General features: G+C 45.6%; 1 protein-coding gene across 3 annotated transcripts in view; it reads right to left on the bottom strand.

Annotated features, from left to right (window-relative positions):
* Positions 1–20,469, bottom strand: part of LOC144479407 (very low-density lipoprotein receptor-like) — a 76,348-nt gene that overhangs the window by 5,008 nt on the left and 50,871 nt on the right. For 2 of the 3 annotated variants that reach the window (XM_078198043.1, XM_078198044.1), the window contains 2 exons: positions 4,815–5,048; positions 3,406–3,559 (listed from right to left, as the gene is read on the bottom strand). In XM_078198043.1, the coding sequence (XP_078054169.1) occupies positions 3,406–3,559; positions 4,815–5,048 (388 nt within the window). Of the gene's footprint in view, positions 1–3,405; positions 3,560–4,814; positions 5,049–13,949; positions 14,036–20,469 lie in introns of all 3 variants that reach the window. The other variant, XR_013495520.1, reaches the window with a different exon arrangement.

Genomic DNA, 20,469 nt, shown 5'->3' with positions numbered 1-20,469 from the left:
TACGTAGATAGGCCAACAAGAGGCGAGGCCACATTGGATTTGGTACTGGGTAATGAACCAGACCCGGTGTTAGATTTGGAGGTAGGTGAGCACTTTGGTGATAGTGACCACAATTCGGTTACGTTTACTTCAGCGATGGAAAGGGATAGGTATATACCGCAGGGCAAGTGTTATAGCTGGGGGAAAGGAAATTATGATGCAATTAGGCGAGATTTAGGATGGGGAAGAAATCTGCAGGGGATGGGCAGAATTGAAATGTGGAGCTTGTTCAAGGAACAGCTACTGCGTCTCCTTGATAAGTATGTACCTGTCAGGCAGGGAGGAAGTGGTCGAGCGAGGGAACCGTGGTTTACTAAAGAAGTTGAATCTCTTGTGAAGAGGAAGAAGGAGACTTATGTAAAGATGAGACATGAAGGCTCAGTTAGGGCGCTTGAGAGTTACAAGTTAGCCAGGAAGGACCTGAAGAGAGAGCTAAGAAGAGCCAGGAGGGGACATGAGAAGTCTTTGGCAGGTAGGATCAAGGAAAACCCTAAAGCTTTCTATAGGTATGTCAGGAATAAAAGAATGACTAGGGTAAGATTAGGGCCAGTCAAGGACAGTAGTGGGAAGTTGTGCGTGGAGTCTGAAGAGATAGGAGAGGCGCTAAATGAATATTTTTCGTCAGTATTCACACAGGAAAAAGACAATGTTGTCGAAGAGAATACTGAGATACAGGCTATTGGACTAGACGGGATTGAGGTTCATAAGGAGGTGTTAGCAATTCTGGAAAGTGTGAAAATAGATAAGTCCCCTGGGCCGGATGGGATTTATCCTAGGATTCTCTGGGAGGCAAGGGAGGAGATTGCAGAGCCTTTGGCTTTGATCTTTATGTCGTCATTGTCTACAGGAATAGTGCCAGAAGACTGGAGGATAGCAAATGTTGTCCCCTTGTTCAAGAAGGAGAGTAGAGACAACCCTGGTAATTATAGACCAGTGAGCCTTACTTCTGTTGTGGGTAAAGTTTTGGAAAGGATTATAAGAGATAGGATTTATAATCATCCAGAAAGGAACAATTTGATTACGGATAGTCAATACGGTTTTGTGAAAGGTAGGTCGTGCCTCACAAACCTTATTGAGTTCTTTGAGAAGGTGACCAAAGAGGTGGAGGAGGGTAAAGCAGTTGATGTGGTGTATATGGATTTCAGTAAAGTGTTTGATAAGGTTCCCCATGGTAGGCTATTGCAGAAAATACGGAGGCATGGGATTGAGGGTGATTTTGCGGTTTGGATCAGGAATTGGCTAGCTGTAAGAAGACGGTGGTGGTTGATGGGAAATGTTCATCCTGGAGTTCAGTTACTAGTGGTGTACCGCAAGGATCTGTTTTGGGGCCACTGCTGTTTGTCATTTTTATAAATGACCTGGATGAGGCATAGGGGAAGGATGGGTTAGTAAATTTGCGGATGACACTAAAGTCGGTGGAGTTGTGGACTGTATGGAAGGATGTTGCAGGTTACAGAGGGACATAGATAAGCTTCGGAGCTGGGCTGAGAGGTGGCAAATGGAGTTTAATGCGGAAAAGTGTGAGGTGATTCACTTTGGAAGGAGTAACAAGAATACAGAGCACTGGGCTAATGGCAAGATACTTGGTAGTGTGGATGAGCAGAGAGATCTCGGTGTCTATGTGCATAGATCCCTGAAAGTTGGCACTCAGGTTGATAGGGTTGTTAAGAAGGCGTACAGTGTGTTAGCTTTTATTGGTAGAGGGATTGAGTTTCGGAGCCATGAGGTCATGTTGCAGCTGTACAAAACTCTGGTGCGGCCGCACTTGGAGTATTGCGTACAGTTCTGGTCGCCGCATTATAGGAAAGATGTGGAAGCATTGGAAATGGTGCAGAGGAGGTTTACCAGAATGTTGCCTGGTATGGTGGGAAGGTCTTATGAGGAAAGGCTGAGTGACTTGAGGCTGTTTTCGTTAGAGAGAAGAAGGTTAAGAGGTGACTTAATAGAGGCATACAAGATGATCAGAGGATTAGATAGGGTGGACAGTGAGAACATTTTTCCTCGGATGGCGATGGCTAGCACGAGGGGACATAGCTTTAAATTGAGGGGTGATAGATATAGGACAGATGTCAGAGGTAGGTTCTTCACTCAGAGTAGTAAGGGCGTGGAATGCCCTGCCTGCAACAGTAGTGGACTCGTCAACATTAAGGGCATTTAAAAGGGTCATTGGATAAACATATGGATGATATTGGAATAGTGTAGGTTAGATGGGCTTTAGATTGGTTTCACTGGTCGGCGCAACATTAAGGGCCGAAGGGCCTGTACTGCGCTGTAATGTTCTATGTTCTATGTGGAGAAATAGGAGATCTTTACTGGCACACAATGTTATCAAAGGCAGGACAAGCTAGATCACACAACAGGTCAGGCAGCATCAGGACAGGTTCACATCTCAGTGCATCCCTTCATCAATGCTTCTGCTGGTCATTGCTTCAGATTTTGGGTGTTCAGGTTTTAAAAAAATCTTTTGCAAGTATTTAAAATAAATGACACCACTGTTTCAGTCTCAACGTCACAGGAAGGGCACATGCTCCTCTATATCCTCATCTTTAGAGCACATTTCAGAAACACGTCAGGTCCCATCTGTTCTGCTTTTTCCTGGCTGCTATAAGGAAAAGGACAATCCATGTTGGATACATCCAGAAGCTCACCGGCCAGCAAGTAGTTCCCAACACAGCTGTCTCTTGATGCAAATTTGTTCAGTGCCAGTCCCCACTATCGCTCTCTCATCAATTCTCAGATCCCACAATCAACATTTCCAAATGGATAGGATAGCAGAATATTAGTCATTTCACTCAAAGTACAACACGTCCTTTGTCTGCTGGCAAGAGAACAGAGAGGAAATGTTTCCCCAGGCCCGTCAGGAGCGTTCACCCACTGTGGGTATCGCTCCTGCCTGGGTCGGAAAGTGGTCATTTCATGACCCACTCAGATTTGAACACAAACTCTACGCTGACACCTCAGTGCAGTGCTCAGAGTGCTGCACCGGCGAATGAGATGTTAAACCAGGTCTTTGTGGGGAAAATTGACAGGTGCCTTTCTGACATTGCAACAGTGACATTTCAGAAGAGCTTCATGGATGGAACTCACTTCAGAATGTTCAAAGATACGAAGGACCCCAGAAGCGCAGTGTCATTTTAGAATAGTCCCGGCTTCTCCTGCAAAGTGCCTGTTGTCTCTGCGGTTATTCCACAGTATGGTGTCTGAAATCACTATGGGAATTAGTGGGGTCACATGCCACTACTGAATAGTAGTGAGATGCAAGTCCCCTTTAATTTGCCTGGTTATATTCAGTTTATCTTGCAATGGATTCATGGTGCTGGACACATTACTGCTATGGGAAATTAATACAGTTACAGCAAAACTTACTGCTGAGAAATGGTATCCATTCTCTGCCCATTACACATCATCGAACTCTCTGCATTGAGGTGGACTGGAGAATAGCAGCGCGAGGTTTTGACACGCCCGAGTATCAGTCTCCAGTGCATGGAAGCACAACACATTACAATTCCAATCAGGACCACTGCAGGCAGATAAAAGAAGAAAAGACATCAAAACAGTGGAAGCGGTGCACACACTGCAGCCCAGGTTTATGCAATAATTCTCTACAGAAATGTCTGCTGAGAATTTTATTCCCCTTCAGGTCTCTAACTCTAGGTTTACTTAACCTTTCCTCAAATTGTATTAAAATAAAAACAAGCATGTCCAAGTTTGACAAAGTGTACAATCATTGCAGGAAGAAACTCCTTTTCCCGGCCCTTGAATCAGATAGTTTACCAGAAGAACATAAGAAATAGGAGGCCATTCAGCCCCTTGAGCCTGCTCCGCCGTTCAACAAGATCATGGCTGATCCGATTGTGGCCTCAGCTCCATTTTTCTGCCTGTACCCTATAACTCTCGACTCTCTTGCAGATCAAAGGTCTGTCGAAAGCAGCTTTAAATATATTCAATGACTTCGGCCTCTCTGGGGAAAGAGTCTAGTAACCCTCAGGAAAAATTCCTCCATGTTATCATCTTAAATGGGAGACCACTTCTTTTGAAATTGTGCTCCCAGTTCTAGATTCTCTCACAAGGGAAACATCCTCTCAGCATCTAGGCTGTCAGGCCTCCTCAGAATCTTTTCTGTCCTATTTGACCCTGTGACTAAAACTGTCCACATCCGCCTCGGTATTATTGTCTGTCTCTTGACCCTGTCCTGCCGAACGTCTCACTCATACCTCCGTTACCTGCTCACTCAGTCACTCCTGACTGCCCTCCCAGTATACAACTATGCCTTATCCAAACCATGGCTCTCTGTACCCAACTCTAAACCAAGCTCAACACAGAGCAGTTCCTAGAACCTAGGCAGTGCAGGAGGCAGCCCTTTGGCCCATCGAGTCAGCAGCAACAACAATCCCACCCAGGCCCTATACCCATAACCCCACCTATTTACCCTGGTCACCCTGACACAAAGGGACAATTTAGCATGGCTTGTCCACCTAACCTGCACATCTTTGGACTGTGGGAGGAAACCGGAGCTCCCAGAGGAAACCCACACAGACACAGGGAGAACATGCAGACTCCGCACAGACAGTGACCCAAGCTGGGAATCGAACCCGAGTTCCTGGAGATGTGAGGCAGCAGTGCTAGCCACTGTGCCACCCCAAGTTCTAGACTTAGGTTTTGAAATGGGAATAATTTATCCTGATGCATCACACAGCTCCCTGAAGTAGAAATTATTCTTAGATTCTTAAACCTTTATCATGCTTCTTCATGGCAATTAACAAAAAGAAACCTGCCTATCAGAGCAATAATCGCTACGGATACAGCATCAAGATGGTTCTGATTTACTTCCTCCTGCGATGAAGCAGTTAAATCCGCTCTCCCCTGCGATGGAGTAGTTGAATCCGCTCTCCCCTGCGATGGAGTAGTTGAATCCGCTCTCCCCTGCGATGGAGTAGTTGAATCCGCTCTCCCCTGCGATGGAGTAGTTGAATCCGCTCTCCCCTGCGATGGAGTACTGGAATTTGCTTCTAGAAATAAATGCCCAAAATCCATTTGTGAATTAAGTGTTTCAATGAAAAGTTGGAAAGACCTCAAGATAAATCGGAACGTGAAACTAGGATCTTTAATCTAAAAGACAGATTGGCTGTGGTAGATTGGAGAACCATATTAAAACGCACAACAGTAGACAGACAAAGGCTAGCATTTAAAGAATTAATACATGGTTTAAAACAAATTTACATTAATTTAAACCACAAAAAGCTAGCAAGAAAAAATGATTAACTTCATGTTTTAGCCATGGTTCAAAGATTCTATTAGATCAAAGGAAGAGGCCTATAAAGCTGTCAAAAAAATTAGTACGGTCGAAGCTTGAGAGCATTTTAAACTCAGCAAAGGAGAACCAAGAAACTGATGAAGAAAGAGAAAATAAAATATGAAAATAATTTAGCGAGGAACATAACATCAGGCTTTAAAGCTTCTGGTATGTAAAAAGATTGACAAAGATAAGTGTGGGCCCATTACAGGCAGAGGCAGGAATATTTATAATGGGGAACAAGGAAGTGGCAGAAAAACTAATCTAATATTTTGTGTCTGGCCTCACGGAGGTAAATCCCTGGGTAAATTACAACCTAGAAGCGCAAACACTAAATTCTGGGAAGAATTAGATACAATTTGGGTAGGATACCAATTACACCTGAGAGATGTACACCAGCTGGTCAGGGCAGCCTGTCCAGCGGATAAGTGGAGGCAGGTAGCAGGTGGACCCGCCGCTCCTCCAGCACAGGATTATAGTGGGGGACGTTGGACACATGTAGTCGCCCTAACAGCAGAAATAGATGCCCAACAGGCACCCTTCACCCAGTTTAAGACAGAAATTCAGAGGGTATTAGGGAATGCTCCTACTAACTGGAGCAGAATTACAACGACCAAGCAGCTAAAAGGGGAAGAAGCTTCTGAATACGGGGAACGGTTGTTCCAAGTATATCAAGAGTGCTCAGGACAAGGGAACCCAGGTCGTGGGGATCGAGCGTTCATCCAGGCTTTTAAGGATGGGCTCTCTAGCGCTCACCAAACCATCCTAAAAATGGGAGTGATCATGTCCCAAGATTACGATGAGTTGCTGGAGTGGGCTAGCGGAGTACCGGGAGAAGAGAAATCCCAGACAAGAACAAGGCTAGAAAGAGTAGCAGCTTACAGTAACGGGAATGGGACTAAGTCTAAACTGACTTGCCACAATTGTGGCCGGCAAGGGCACTTTGCGAGGGATTGCGGGGCCCCACGGAAAGGGAACAGATTTGGGAACAGTGGGAAACATTGCAGCCACTGTAATAAACATGGACACACAGAAGCAGTGTGTTGGGATAAACATGGGAGACCCCCGACCCGATCCATGACCACAGCAGAACCGGAGGAACCACGGAACCTCCGCGGTCAGCAAGATTGACGGTCTGCAGCCCCCATTCATAAGGCTAAGAAGGAGGGAAGGATTTATGTGTCTGCACTAGTAGGAGGCAGGCAACGTGAGATGCTGGAGGACACAGGAGCATCCATATCTGTCACCGACCTACCCTTATCCACTACAAATAAAATGATTTACCTGACCGGGATAGGAGGGAACAAAACACCCGCCTACCTGAGCGAGACCACGTTAGTAGAGATAAATAATCTGTATATACCAATGAGGTTTTATGTGTGTAAGAATAACGAGGGTACAATAATGGGGAATGATTTGATGAAAGAAAATGAGATTCTGATAGACTGTGCAAAGGGAGAATTAATCTGGCCAAGACAGGACGGTCGGAAAACTAGAATAGGGAAACTTACAAGTCACCTCGAAACCATTAAGGTGGCCACAGTCACCACCAGAAATTGGGAATTAGAGACAGGAGGGTTCGGAGCCATCTGTGCCTCTGTCCCCGGAGTATGGGCTAAAACGAAGTTAGATACCGGTTTGACCAAAACGGACCCAATAAAGGTACTGGGACCGGAGCATAAGCCACACCGACAATACCCAATCAAACCAGAGGCAGAGAAAGCTGTAGGGGAGATAGTTAAAGGGTTAGTGGAAAGGGGGATTCTGAGAGAAACCACAAGCACCACTAACTCCCCAACCTGGCCGGTGAGCAAACCTGACGGAAGCTATAGGCTCACGACAGATTACACCGGACTCAATAAAGTCACGTCCAAGTTGCACCCCATTGTAGCAAGCCCTTCAACAATCCTGAATGGACTGTCACAGGAGCACAAAATATTCACAGAATTGGACATAGCCAACGGATTCTGGTCCCTACCCTTGGATCCCGAATCCCAAGACAAATTTGCCTTTACAGTGGGAGACAAACAGTACACTTGGACTCGTCTACCACAGGGATTCCACAACAGCCCCGCTATATTCCATCGAGTAATGAGTGACATCCTGAACAGGGTAGAATTGCCAGAGGGTAGTACGGTCCTACAATATGTAGACGATATCCTGATAGCTTCGGAGTCCAAGTCAGGACATCAAGAAGCCTTATATTTAGTACTGAATGAATTAAAAACCGCAGGGTTAAAGGTGAGCCCCAAAAAGGCACAAATCGGGAAAACACAGGTCCTATCCCTAGGACACCTTATATCCCAAGGACTTAAAGAAATGGCAATGGACCGAAAGAAGGCAATACAACAAATGCCGTGACCCGTCACCGTAAGAGGGGTCAGAAAGGTGCTCGGACTATTCAACTATAGCCCGAGTTTCATCCCAGGGTTTGCAAAATTGGCAGAACCCACACAAAGACTAGTCAAAGGGGGAAAACCAGCTTTAGATCCCGTAGAATGGGGACCCGAGCAGGAAGAGGCTTACACTAAACTAAAAACAGAACTGATATCAGCCCCTGGACTAGGATTACTGGATTCTAATAAGGACTTCCACATCCATTGTAGCAATGAGGGACGGTTCTATTCCGCAGTGGTAACACAGGACCATGGCAACAAAAGGAGACCCATAGGGTATTATTCCACTGCAGAAGGGCCGGTAGTCACCGGACTGCCAAGGTGCATAGCCGCCTTGGATTGCGCTGCCTGGGCCGTAAAGGTTAGCGAGCCAGTAATCATGACAGGGAATATAATCCTTCACACCAAACACACCTTGGTGGAAATGTTGAACACGGGAAAACTAAGGTCAGTCTCAAACATGAGAAGGGCTAAGTGGGAAGCTGTCCTCCTACCTCCAAGCAAGTCCGTGATAATAATAAGGGATACAGGGAATAACCCAGCAGAAGGGATTTTAGACAAAGGAGAGCCACACAATTGTGAGGATATAGATATGGACGAAGGAGAGGGTAGGATAAAGGATATACCCTGAATAACAGCTGAGGAGATCCTTTTTGTAGATTCGTCACACAAATATGTGGAAGGATCACCCCGAACAGGGTGGGCAGTAGTGAATGACAAATTAGAGACAGTAAGGTCAGAAAGGATTGACGGAGGTTTATCCGCGCAAGTGGCAGAACTCGTGGCACTCACACAGGCACTAGAGTTATCGGAAGGTAAAACGGTGAACATCTATACAGATAGTCGCTATGCATTCGGAGTCATACATGACTACATGACAGCATGGGGAAGAAGAGGGTTCATAACCACGGAAGGAACCCCTATCAAACACCAACAAAGAATTGAGGCATTGTTGAGAGCTAGCGAGAAACCTCGAGAAGCCGCAGTAATCAAAATTAAAGCGCACCAGAAAGAACCAGGAAGAGAAAACCCGGACTGGTTAAATTTCAAAGGGAACCAAGCCGCAGATAGGGTGGCACAGTTAGCCTTAGGACAGGAGACAATTGGCGAGCTGCCAATAGCAGCGATAGAACAGACAGGAGACGAAATAGATATTCGAGGCTTACATGAGGATACCCCGAAAGAGGAAAAGGAGAAATGGGAAGCACAGGGAGCAGTCAAAGATAACATTTGGAGACGGGAAAATAAGGCAATAGCACCAGAGTGCATACAAAACACCCTTTTGGAGACGGGAGAGGTGCCGGAGGATTGCGGATGTGGTTCCTATTTTCAAGAAGGGGAATAGGGATAGCCCAGGTAATTACCGACCGGTGAGTCTAACCTCAGTGGTTGGTAAACTGATGGAGAAGATCCTGAGGGACAGGATATATGAGCATTTAGAGAGGTTTAGTATGCTCAAGAATACTCAGCATGGCTTTGTCAAGGGCAGATCGTGCCTTACGAGCCTGGTGGAAATGTGACAAAACACATTGACGAAGGGAAATTGACCCTTTGACCCTTCGAAAATGTGACAAAACACATTGACGAAGGGAAGGCGGTAGATGTGGTTTATATGGATTTTAGCAAGGCGTTCGATAAGGTCCCCCATGCAAGGCTCCTAGAAAAAGTGAGAGGGCATGGGCTCCAAGGGACTGCTGCCCTGTGGATCCAGAACTGGCTTGCAAGCTTATAGTATTTGCTACCAAATAAACCTGTTGGACTTTAACCTGGTGTTATGAGACTTCTTACTGTGCTTGCCCAAAGGAGGCAGAGAGTGGGTATAGATGGGTCTTTTTCTAAATGGAGGTCGGTCACCAGTGGTGTGCCCCAGGGATCTGTTTTGGGAACCTTGCTGTTTGTCATTTTCATAAATGACCTGGATGAGGAAGCGGAGGGATGGGTTGGTAAGTTTGCCGACGACACGAAGGTTGGTGGGGTTGTGGATAGTCTGGAGGGATGTCAGAAGTTACAGAGGGACATAGATAGGATACAAGACTGGGCGGACAAGTGGCAGATGGACTTCAACCCAGATAAATGTGTCGTGGTCCATTTTGGTAGGTCAAATGGGATGAAGGAGTACAATATAAAGGGAAAGACTCTTCGTACGGTAGAGGATCAGAAGGACCTTGGGGTCCGGGTCCATAGGACTCGGAAATCGGCCCCGCAGGTGGAGGAGGTGGTTAAGAAGGCGTATGGTGTGCTGGCCTTTATCAATGGAGGGATTGAGTTTAGGAGTCCGGGGATAATGATGCAGCTATATAAGACCCTCGTCAGACCCCACTTGGAGTACTGTGCTCAGTTCTGGTCGCCTCACTATAGGAATGATGTGGAAAAGATTGAAAGGGTGCAGAGGAGATTTACAAGGATGTTGCCTGGATTGAGTGGCATGCCTTATGAGGATAGGCTGAGGGAGCTCGGTCTTTTCTCCTTGGAGAGATGAAGGATGAGAGGAGACCTAATAGAGATGTATAAGATGTTGAGAGGCATAGATCGGGTGGACTCTCAGAGGCTTTTTCCCAGGGTGGAAATGTCTGCTACGAGAGGACACAGGTTTAAGGTGCTGGGGGGTAGGTACAGGGGAGATGTTAGGGGGAAGTTTTTCACACAGAGGGTGGTGGGCGAGTGGGATCGGCTGCCGTCAGTGGTGGTGGAGGCGAACTCAATAGGGTCTTTTAAGAGATTCCTGGATGAGTACATGGAGCTTAATAGGATGGAGGGTGATAGGTAGGTTTAGAAGGTAGGGATGTGTTCGGCACAACTTGTGGGCCGAAGAGCCTGTTTGTGCTGTGGTTTTTCTATGTTTCTATGTTCATATTGTATGTGGACTAACAGTCCTGGGAGACAGGACTTCAAAAGCACTGGAGGCTGTTAACCAAGAAATGGCTGGACTGAGATTATATGCACAGCAGACACGATATGCAGTGGACTACCAGTTAGCACAACGAGTATGTACAATTATAGGCAATAAATGCATAACCCATAGAACATTACAGCGCAGTACAGGCCCTTCGGCCCTCAATGTTGCACCGACCTGTGAAACCAATCTAAAGCCCATCTAACCTACACTATTCCAATGTCATCCATATGTTTATTCAATGACTATTTAAATGCCCTTAATGTTGACGAGTCCACTACGGTTGCAGGCTGGGCATTCCACACCCTTACTACTCTCTGAGTAAAGAACCTACCTCTGACATCTGTCCTATATCTATCACCCCTCAATTTAAAGCTATGTCCCCTCGTGTTAGCCATCACCATCCGAGGAAAAAGGCTCTCACTATCCACCCTATCTAATCCTCTGATCATCTTATATGCCTCTATTAAGTCACCTCTTCACCTTCTCTCTAACGAAAACAGCCTCAAGTCACTCAGCCTTTCCTCATAAGACCTTCCCACCATACCAGGCAACATTCTGGTAAATCTCCTCTGCACCATTTCCAATGCTTCCACATCCTCCCTATAATGCGGCGACCAGAACTGTACACAATACTCCAAGTGCGGCCGCACCAGAGTTTTGTACAGCTGCAACATGACCTCATGGCTCCGAAACTCAATCCCTCTACCAATAAAAGTTAACACACCGTACGCCTTAACAACCCTATCAAGGGATCTATGCACATGGACACCGAGATCTCTCTGCTCATCCACACTACCAAGTATCTTACCATTAGCCCAATACTTTGTATTCCTGTTACTCCTTCCAAAGTGAATCACCTCACACTTTTCCGCATTAAACTCCATTTGCCACCTCTCAGGCCAGCTCTGCAGCTTATCTTAGAAATCTAAGAAACCCTACAGCACAGAAAGAGGCCATTCGGCCCATCGAGTCTGCACCGACCACAATCCCACCCAGGCCCTACCCCCATATCCCTACATATTTACCCACTAATCCCTCTAACCTACACATCCCAGGGCAATTTTAGCATGGCCAATCAACTTAACCCGCACATTTTTGGACTGTGGGAGGAAACCGGAGCACAAGGAGGAAACCCACGCAGACACGAGGAGAATGTGCAAACTCCACCCAGACAGTGACCTAAGCCGGGAATCGAACCCAGGTCCCTGGAGCTGTGAAGCAGCAGTGCTAACCACTGTGCTACCGTGCCGCCCACTATGTCCCTCTGTAACCTGCAACATCCTTCCGCACTGTCCACAACCCCTCTGACTTTAGTGTCATCCGCAAATTTACTAACTCATCCTTCTATGCCTCATCCACAGTGGCCCCAAAACAGATCCTTGTGGTACACCACTAGTAACTGAACTCCAGGATGAATATTTCCCATCAACCACCACCCTCTGTTTTCTTACAGCTAGCCAATTCTGATCCAAACCGCAAAATCACCCTCAATCCCATGCCTCCGTATTTTCTGCAATAGCCTACCATGGGGAACCTTATCAAACGCTTTACTGAAATCCATATACACCACATCAACTGCTTTACCCTCATCCACCTCTTTGGTCACCTTCTCAAAGAACTCAATAAGGTTTGTGAGGCATGACCTACCTTTCACAAAACCGTGTTGACTATCCCTAATCAAATTATTCCTTTCTAGATGATTATAAATCCTATCCAAAACTTTGCCCACAACAGAAGTAAGGCTCACTGGTCTATAATTACCAGGGTTGTCTCTACTCCCCTTCTGGAACAAGGGGACAACATTTGCTATCCTCCAGTCTCCTGGCACTATTCCTGTAGACAATGACGACATAAAGATCAAAGCCAAAGTCTCTGCAATCTCCTCCCTAGCTTCCCAGAGAATCCTAGGATAAATCCCATCCGGCCCAGGGGACTTATCTATTTTCACACTTTCCAGAATTGCTAACACCTCCTCCTTATGAACCTCAATCCCGTCTAGTCTAATAGCCTGTATCTCAGTATTCTCCTCGACAACATTGTCTTTTTCCTGTGTGAATACTGACGAAAAATATTCATTTAGCGCCTCTCCTATCTCTTCAGACTCCACGCACAACTTCCCACTACTGTCCTTGACTGGCCCTAATCTTACCCTAGTCATTCTTTTATTCCTGACATACCTATAGAAAGCTTTAGGGTTTTCCTTGATCCTACCTGCCAAAGACTGCTCAAGTCTCCTCCTGGGTCTTCTTAGCTCTCTCTTTAGGTCACATATGAGTCTTATAACATTACACAAGTCATCAATAACATCAGAGAACAACTGGATAACTTCAGACAGGGACCCAAGAAAGGAAGTAACTGGCTGGAATGGCTAGTAGGGGGGTGCTGGGTGTCTTACTTATTACATGGATTGGTCATACTCATTTCAATTGTAATTGTCTGTTGTCTAATTGTTGGATGCCTTAATGTCTGTTGCAAAGTAATGGTGACACGAATTGTGCCAGGAGCCAGTGTATCCATCGAGGAAAAACCCATGATGAAGATCCCTGAAGACACCAGAAGAAACGAAGAAGGAAAGAAGAAAATCAACCTCTATATGTGAATATGTAACTGTTGGTCTAGGGATTATTAAAATAATAATAATCCGGACCAAAAGAGGGGACTGTTGTGGGAAAAATCACAAAGATGGGTACCTGACACACAAAATGATTGCCTGGCACATAAAATGGTTACCTGGAAAGAGACATTAAACAGGCACTGACTTTTAGCATAGACAGCTACTTAAAATTAAAACATGCAGCACAGACAGTTATTTAAAGTTAAACATGCAGGGAACAAATACCGCAGGAAGCCAGTAAGAGCTTGAGGCACTTTAAAGATAAGGTCAGACCTAGGACAATAAGGTCTGATAAAGAGATTAGCCATAGATGGGAACAGAAATACATAAATGCAGCAAAACCAATCACTGTATGTATAGACCGAAACCAGCCATTGATAGAGGAAATGTATCCATTCTATGAAACAATGCGATGTTAAATGCCCATGTCTGTATCTGTCTGATTGTAACGATGTGTTAACCTATCGATTATCATGATCTGCCTACTCAACTATAACTATGTGTTAAATGGCTAATGTCCGGACTATCTATTGTATGAAAAATATAAAAATGATCGACTCCTATTGTATTACTGAGAAGGTAGCTGCCAAGTACTGCAGAGTACCAGTCCTTTCTCCCCGAAGCCTCATGTACGAAATAAAGCTGTATTGTTGAACCTCCAGTCTGACTCTGGTGGTAATTTTCCCACAACACAAGGAAGGATATACTGACCATAGAGCAAATGTTCGCCAGACCGATCACTGGGATGGCAGGATTATCCTATGAGGAGACTGAGCCTGTATTGCCAATGTAACACCCTTATTCAAAAAGGAAGGGAGACAAAAAACAGGTAACTAACTGTAGGCTAGTTAGCTTAACATCCGTCATTAGAAAATGTCAAGTGTCAATTATAAAGGATGTAATAGCAGAGCATTTAGAAATATATAATATGATAAAGCAGAGTCAGCGTGGCTTCATGAAGGGGAAATCATGCCTGACAAATGTATTAAATTCTTTGAGGCGGTAATGAGTAGGATAGATAGAGGGAACCAGTAGATTTTTAAAAATTCATTCATGTGACATGGGCGTCGCTGGCTGGGCCAGCATTTATTGCCCATCCCTAGTTGCCGTTGGAGGGCAGTTGAGAGTCAACCACATTGCTGTGGACCTGGAGTCACATGTAGGCCAGACCAGGTAAGTACGGCAGATTTCCTTCCCTAAAGAACGTTAGTGAACCAGATGGGTTCACATCCAGATGGGATATAAATTGTGCCATTGAGAAGATGCAGCATAGGTTCATAAAAGGCAGGTCATGTTTAACTAATTTGGTGGAATTCTTTGAGAACATTACATGTGCAGTGGACAATGGGGGACCTGTGGATGTGGTGTATCTGGATTTCCAGAAGGCATTTGACAAGGTGCCGCACCTAAGACTGCTACATAAGATAAAGGTGCACGGTGTTACGGGTAATGTATTAGCATGGATAGAGGATTGCTTAACTAACAGAAAGCAAAGAGTGGGGGTAAATGGGTGTTTTTCTGGTTGGCGATCAGTGACTAGTGGTGTGCCTCAGGGATCAGTGTTGGGACCGCAATTGTTTACAATTTACATAGATAATTTGTAATTATCTATGTAAATTGATAATACACAGATAATAGATAGTGGAGCGGTAACTAGGGGGCATAACTATAGGGTTCATGGTGGGAGATATAGGAAGGTTGTCCGAGGTAGGTTTTTTGCTCAGAGAGTGGTTGGGGTGTGGAATGGACTGCCTGCAGGGATAGTGGAGTCAGAAACTTTAGGAATATTTAAGAAGCTATTGGAGAGGCACATGGAGTACTTCGGGATGATAGGGAGGAAATAGCTTGATCTGGGTTTCAGACGAAGCTCGGCACAATAACGTGGGCCGAAGGGCCTGTTCTGTGCTGTACTGTTCTATGTTCTATAATTTGGAGTTGGGGACCAAATTCATAGATGACACGAAGGTGAGTGGCAGGGCTAAGTGTGCAGAGGACATGGAAAGTCTGCAAAATGATATAGATAGTCTAAGTGAGTGGGCAAGGGTCTGGCAGATGGAGTACAATGTTGGTAAATGTGAAGTCATCCATTTCGGTAGGAATAACAGCAAAATGGACTATTATTTAAATGGTAAACAATTGCAGCATGCTGCTGTGCAGAGGGACCTGGGTGTCCTTGTGCATGAGTTGCAGAAAGTTGACTTGCAGATGCAGCAGGTAATTAAGAAGGCAAATGGAATTTTGTCCTTCATTGCTAGAGGGATGGAGTTTAAAAACAGGGAGGTTATGTTGCAGCTGTACAAGGTGCTGGTGAGGCCACACCTGGAGTACTGTGTATAGTTTTGGTCTCCTTACTTGAGAAAGGATATACTGGCACTGGAGGGGGTGCAGAGGAGATTCACTAGATTGATTCTGGAGTTGAGAAGGTTGGCTTATGAGGAGAGACTGAGTAGACTGGGGCTATACTCATTGGAATTCAGAAGAATGAGGGGGGAGATCTTACAGAAACATGTAATATTATGATGGGAATAGATAAGATAGAAGCAGGGAAGTTGTTTCCACTGGCGGGTGAAACTAGAACTAGGGAGCATGGCCTCAAAATAAGGCGGAGCAGATTTAGGACTGAGTTGAGGAGGAACTTATTCACCCAAAGTGTTGCGAATCTGTGGAATTTCCTGCCCAATGAAGCAGTTGAGGCTACCTCATTGAATGTTTTTAAGACAAGGATAGATACATTTTTGAATAGTAAAGGAATTAAGGGTTATGCTGTTCAAAAATCTCTGCTTTTCAGGATATGACAAATTGTGCGGCTCTATCCAATCCTGATCTGATGTTTTGTGCGAGTTTCCAGATTTCCGGGTTATGGTGAGCGGGCGGGTAAGTGGAGCTGAGTCCATGAAAAGATCAACCATGATCTTATTGAATGGTGGAGCAGGCTTGAGGGGCCAGATGGCCTACTCCTGCTCCTAGTTCTTATGTTCTTATATGAGGTGCATTTTCAGGATGGCAACCTGTAACTGGTAGAGTGCCACAGGATCAGTGCTGGGGCCACAGCTATTTAGAATATATATTAATCTCTTGGACAAGAAATGTGAATGTGAATGCCAACTTTGCTGAGGACACCAAAATAGTTGGGAAGGTAAGTGGTGAGGATGACATAGAATCTACAAAGAGATTAGAAAGGTTAAGTGAGTGGGCAACAATTAGGCAGATGGAATAGAATGTAGGAAAATGTGAAGTTATGCACTTTGGGAGTTGAATATTATTTAAATGGAGAAAGACTGCAGAAAGCTGCACCATAGGGGGATTTGGGGTCCGTGTGCAGAAATCATAAAAAGCTACTTTGCAGGGAAAGCAAATGGAATGTTACCTTTATTTCAAAGGAATGGAATATTAAAATAGGGAAGTCTTGCTAAAACTATACAAGGCACTAGTTAGAGCACACCTGGAATACTGTGAACAGATTTAATCCTCTTATCTAAAGAAAGATATACTGGCATTGGAGTCAGTCCAGGGAAGGTTCACTAGGTTGATCCTGGGTATAGAGGAATTTTCTTTTGAAGAGAGTTCAGTAGGTTGGGCCTGTACTCATTGGAGTTAAGAAGGAGAGGCGACCTTATTGAGACACACAGGATTCTTAGGGGGCTTGACAGGGAGATTCTGAGAGGCTGTTTCCCCTTGTGGAAGAGTTTAGGACCAGAGGGCATAACCTCAGAGTGAGGGGTTGCCCAATGAAGACAGAGATGAGGAATTTCTTCTCTCAGGGGGTAGCGAATCTGTGGAATTCTTTACCACAGGGGGCTGTAGAGGCTGGGATGTTAAGTATGTTCAAGGCTGGAATAGACAGATTTTTAATCAGTAAGGGAATCAAGGGTTATGGGGATATGACGGAAAAGTGGAGTTGAGGATCATCATAATAGATCAGGCATGATCTCATTGATGGTGGAGCAGACTTGATGGGCCAAATGGCCTACTTCTGCTCCATGCCTTATGTATTCTCTGGAGTTTAGAAGAAGAACAAGCGGGATTTCATTGAAGTGCACAAAATTCTTCTAGGACTCAGAGTGGCTGCAGGAAGGATGCCTAACCTGGCTGCAGGGATGGGGTGTAGAAAAAGAGGGCAGTGTCTCAGAATAAAGGGGTTATAGAAACATAGAAAACTACAGCACAAAACAGGCCCTTCGGCCCCACAAGTTGTGCCGAACATATCCCTACCTTTTAGGCCTACCTATAACCCTCCATCCTATTAAGTCCCATGTACTCATCCAGGAGTCTCTTAAAGGACCCTATTGAGTTTGCCTCCACCACCACTGACGGCAGCCGATTCCACTCGCCCACCACCCTGTGTGTGAAAAACTTACCCCTAACATTTCCCCTGTACCTACCCCCCAGCACCTTAAACCTGTGTCCTCTCGTAGCAGCCATTTCCACCCTGGGAAAAAGCCTCTGAGATTCCACCCGATCTATGCCTCTCAACATCTTATACACCTCTATTAGGTCTCCTCTCATTCTACGTCTCTCCAAGGAGAAAAGACCGAGCTCCCTCAGCCTATCTTCTAGCCTAATAAATGCTAACATACTATAGGCCTTCTTCACGGCTCTATCCACTTGAGTGGCAACCTTCAGAGATCTGTGGATATGAACCCCAAGATCTCTGTTCCTCCACATTCCTCAGAACCCTACCGTTGACCGCGTAATCCGCATTCAAATTTGTCCTACCAAAATGAATCGCCTTGCACTTATCGGGGCTAAACTCCATCTGCCATTTTTCGGTCCAGCTTTGCATCCTATCTATGTCTCTTTGCAGCCTACAACAGCCCTCCACCTCATCTACTACTCCACCAATCTTGGTGTCATCAGCAAATTTACTGATCCACCCTCCAGCCCCCTCAAAGAACAATACAGCACAGGAACAGGCCCTTTGGCCCTCCAAGCCCGCGCCGCTCCCTGGTCCAAACTAGACCATTCTTTTGTATCCCTCCATTCCCACTCCGTTCATGTGGCTATCTAGATAAGTCTTAAACGTTCCCAGTGTGTCCGCCTCCACCACCTTGCCCGGCAGCGAATTCCAGGCCCCCACCACCCTCTGTGTAAAATACGTCCTTCTGATATCCGTGTTAAACCTCCCCCCAATCACCTTGAACCTATGACCCCTTGTGAACGTCACCACCGATCTGGGAAAAAGCTTCCCACCGTTCACCCTATCTAAGCCTTTCATAATTTTATACACTTCTATTAGGTCACCCCTCATCCTCCGTCTTTCCAGTGAGAACAACCCCAGTTTAGCCAATCTCTCCTCATAACTAAGCCCCTCCATACCAGGCAACATCCTGGTAAACCTCCTCTGCACTCTCTCTAAAGCCTCCACGTCCTTCTGGTAGTGTGGCGACCAGAACTGGGCGCAGTATTCCAAATGCGGCCGAACCAACGTTCTATACAACCGCAACATCAGACCCCAACTTTTATACTCTATGCCCCTACCTATAAAGGCAAGCATATGCCTTATTCACTACCTTCTCCACCTGTGACGTCACCTTCAAGGATCTGTGGACTTGCACACCCAGGTCCCTCTGCGTATCTACACCGTTTATGCTTCTGCCATTTATCATATAGCTCCCCCCTACGTTAGTTCTACCAAAATGCATCACTTCGCATTTATCTGGATTGAACTCCATCTGCCATTTCTTTGCCCAAATTTCCAGCCTATCTATATCCTTCTGTAGCCTCTGACAATGTTCCTCACTATCTGCAAGTCCAGCCATTTTTGTGTCGTCCGCAAACTTACTGATCACCCCAGTTACACCTTCTTCCAGATCGTTTATATAAATCACAAACAGCAGAGGTCCCAATACAGAGCCCTGCGGAACACCATTCGTCACAGGCATCCAGCCAGAAAATGACCCTTCCACTACCACCCTCTGTCTTCTGTGACCAAGCCAGTTCTCCACCCATTTAGCCACCTTCCCCTTTATCCCATGAGATCCAACCTTTTGCACCAATCTACCATGAGGGACTTTGTCAAACGCTTTACTAAAGTCCATATAGACGACATCCACGGCCCTTCCCTCATCAACCGTTCTAGTCACTTCTTCAAAAACCTCCACCAGGTTAGTGAGGCATGACCTTCCTCTCGCAAAACCATGCTGACTATCGTTAATGAGTTTATTCCTTTCTAAATGCGCATACATCCTATCTCTAAGAATCCTCTCCAACAACTTCCCTAACACGGACGTCAAGCTCACCGGCCTATAATTTCCCGGGTTATCCTTCCTACCCTTCTTAAATAACGGGACCACATTAGCTATCTTCCAATCCTCTGGGACCTTACCTGTGTCCAGTGACGAGACAAAGATCTGCGTCAGAGGACCAGCGATTTCATCTCTCATCTCCCTGAGCAGCCTTGGATAGATTCCATCAGGCCCTGGGGATTTGTCAGTCTTTATATTCCCTAAAAAACCTAACACTTCCTCCCTTGTAATGGAGATTTTCTCTAACGGGTCAACACTCCCCTCCGAGACACTCCCAGTCAACACATCCCTCTCCTTTGTGAATACCGACGCAAAGTATTCATTTAGGATCTCCCCTACTTCTTTGGGCTCTAAGCATAATTCCCCACTTTTGTCCCCGAGAGGCCCTCCTCCAAGTCATTGATAAAAATCACAAATAGCAGAGGACCCAGCACTGATCCCTGTGGTACACCGCTGGTAACTGGTCTCCAGTCTGAAAATTTTCCATCCACCACCACCCTCTGTCTTCTATGTGATACAGTAAGAGTTTTAACAACACCAGGTTAAAGTCCTATGAGATAGCCAGTTACTTATCCAATTAGCCAAATTTCCCTCTATCCCACACCTCCTTACTTTCTTCATGAGCGTACCGTGGGGAACCTTATCAAACGCCTTACAAAAATCCATGTATACGACATCAACTGCTCTACCTTCATCTACACACTCAGTTACCTCCTCAAAGAATTCAATCAAATTTGTGAGGCAAGACTTACCCTTCACAAATCCGTGCTGACTATCACAGATTAAGCTGCATTTTTCCAAATGGTCATAAATCCTATCCCTCAGGGCCTTTACATTAACTTACCGACCACCGAAGAAAGACTAACCGGCCTATAATTACCAGGGTCATTCCTATTTCCTTTCTTGAACAGAGGAACAACATTCGCCACTCTCCAGTCCTCTGGCACTATCCCCGTGGACAGTGAGGACCCAAAAATCAAAGCCAA

The sequence above is a fragment of the Mustelus asterias genome, chromosome 26 (genome assembly GCF_964213995.1).
Source record: "Mustelus asterias chromosome 26, sMusAst1.hap1.1, whole genome shotgun sequence".
Classification (NCBI taxonomy): Eukaryota; Metazoa; Chordata; class Chondrichthyes; order Carcharhiniformes; family Triakidae; genus Mustelus; species Mustelus asterias.
The sequence above is the reverse complement of the archived record's forward strand: the minus strand, read 5'-3'. Positions and strand labels throughout refer to the sequence as shown.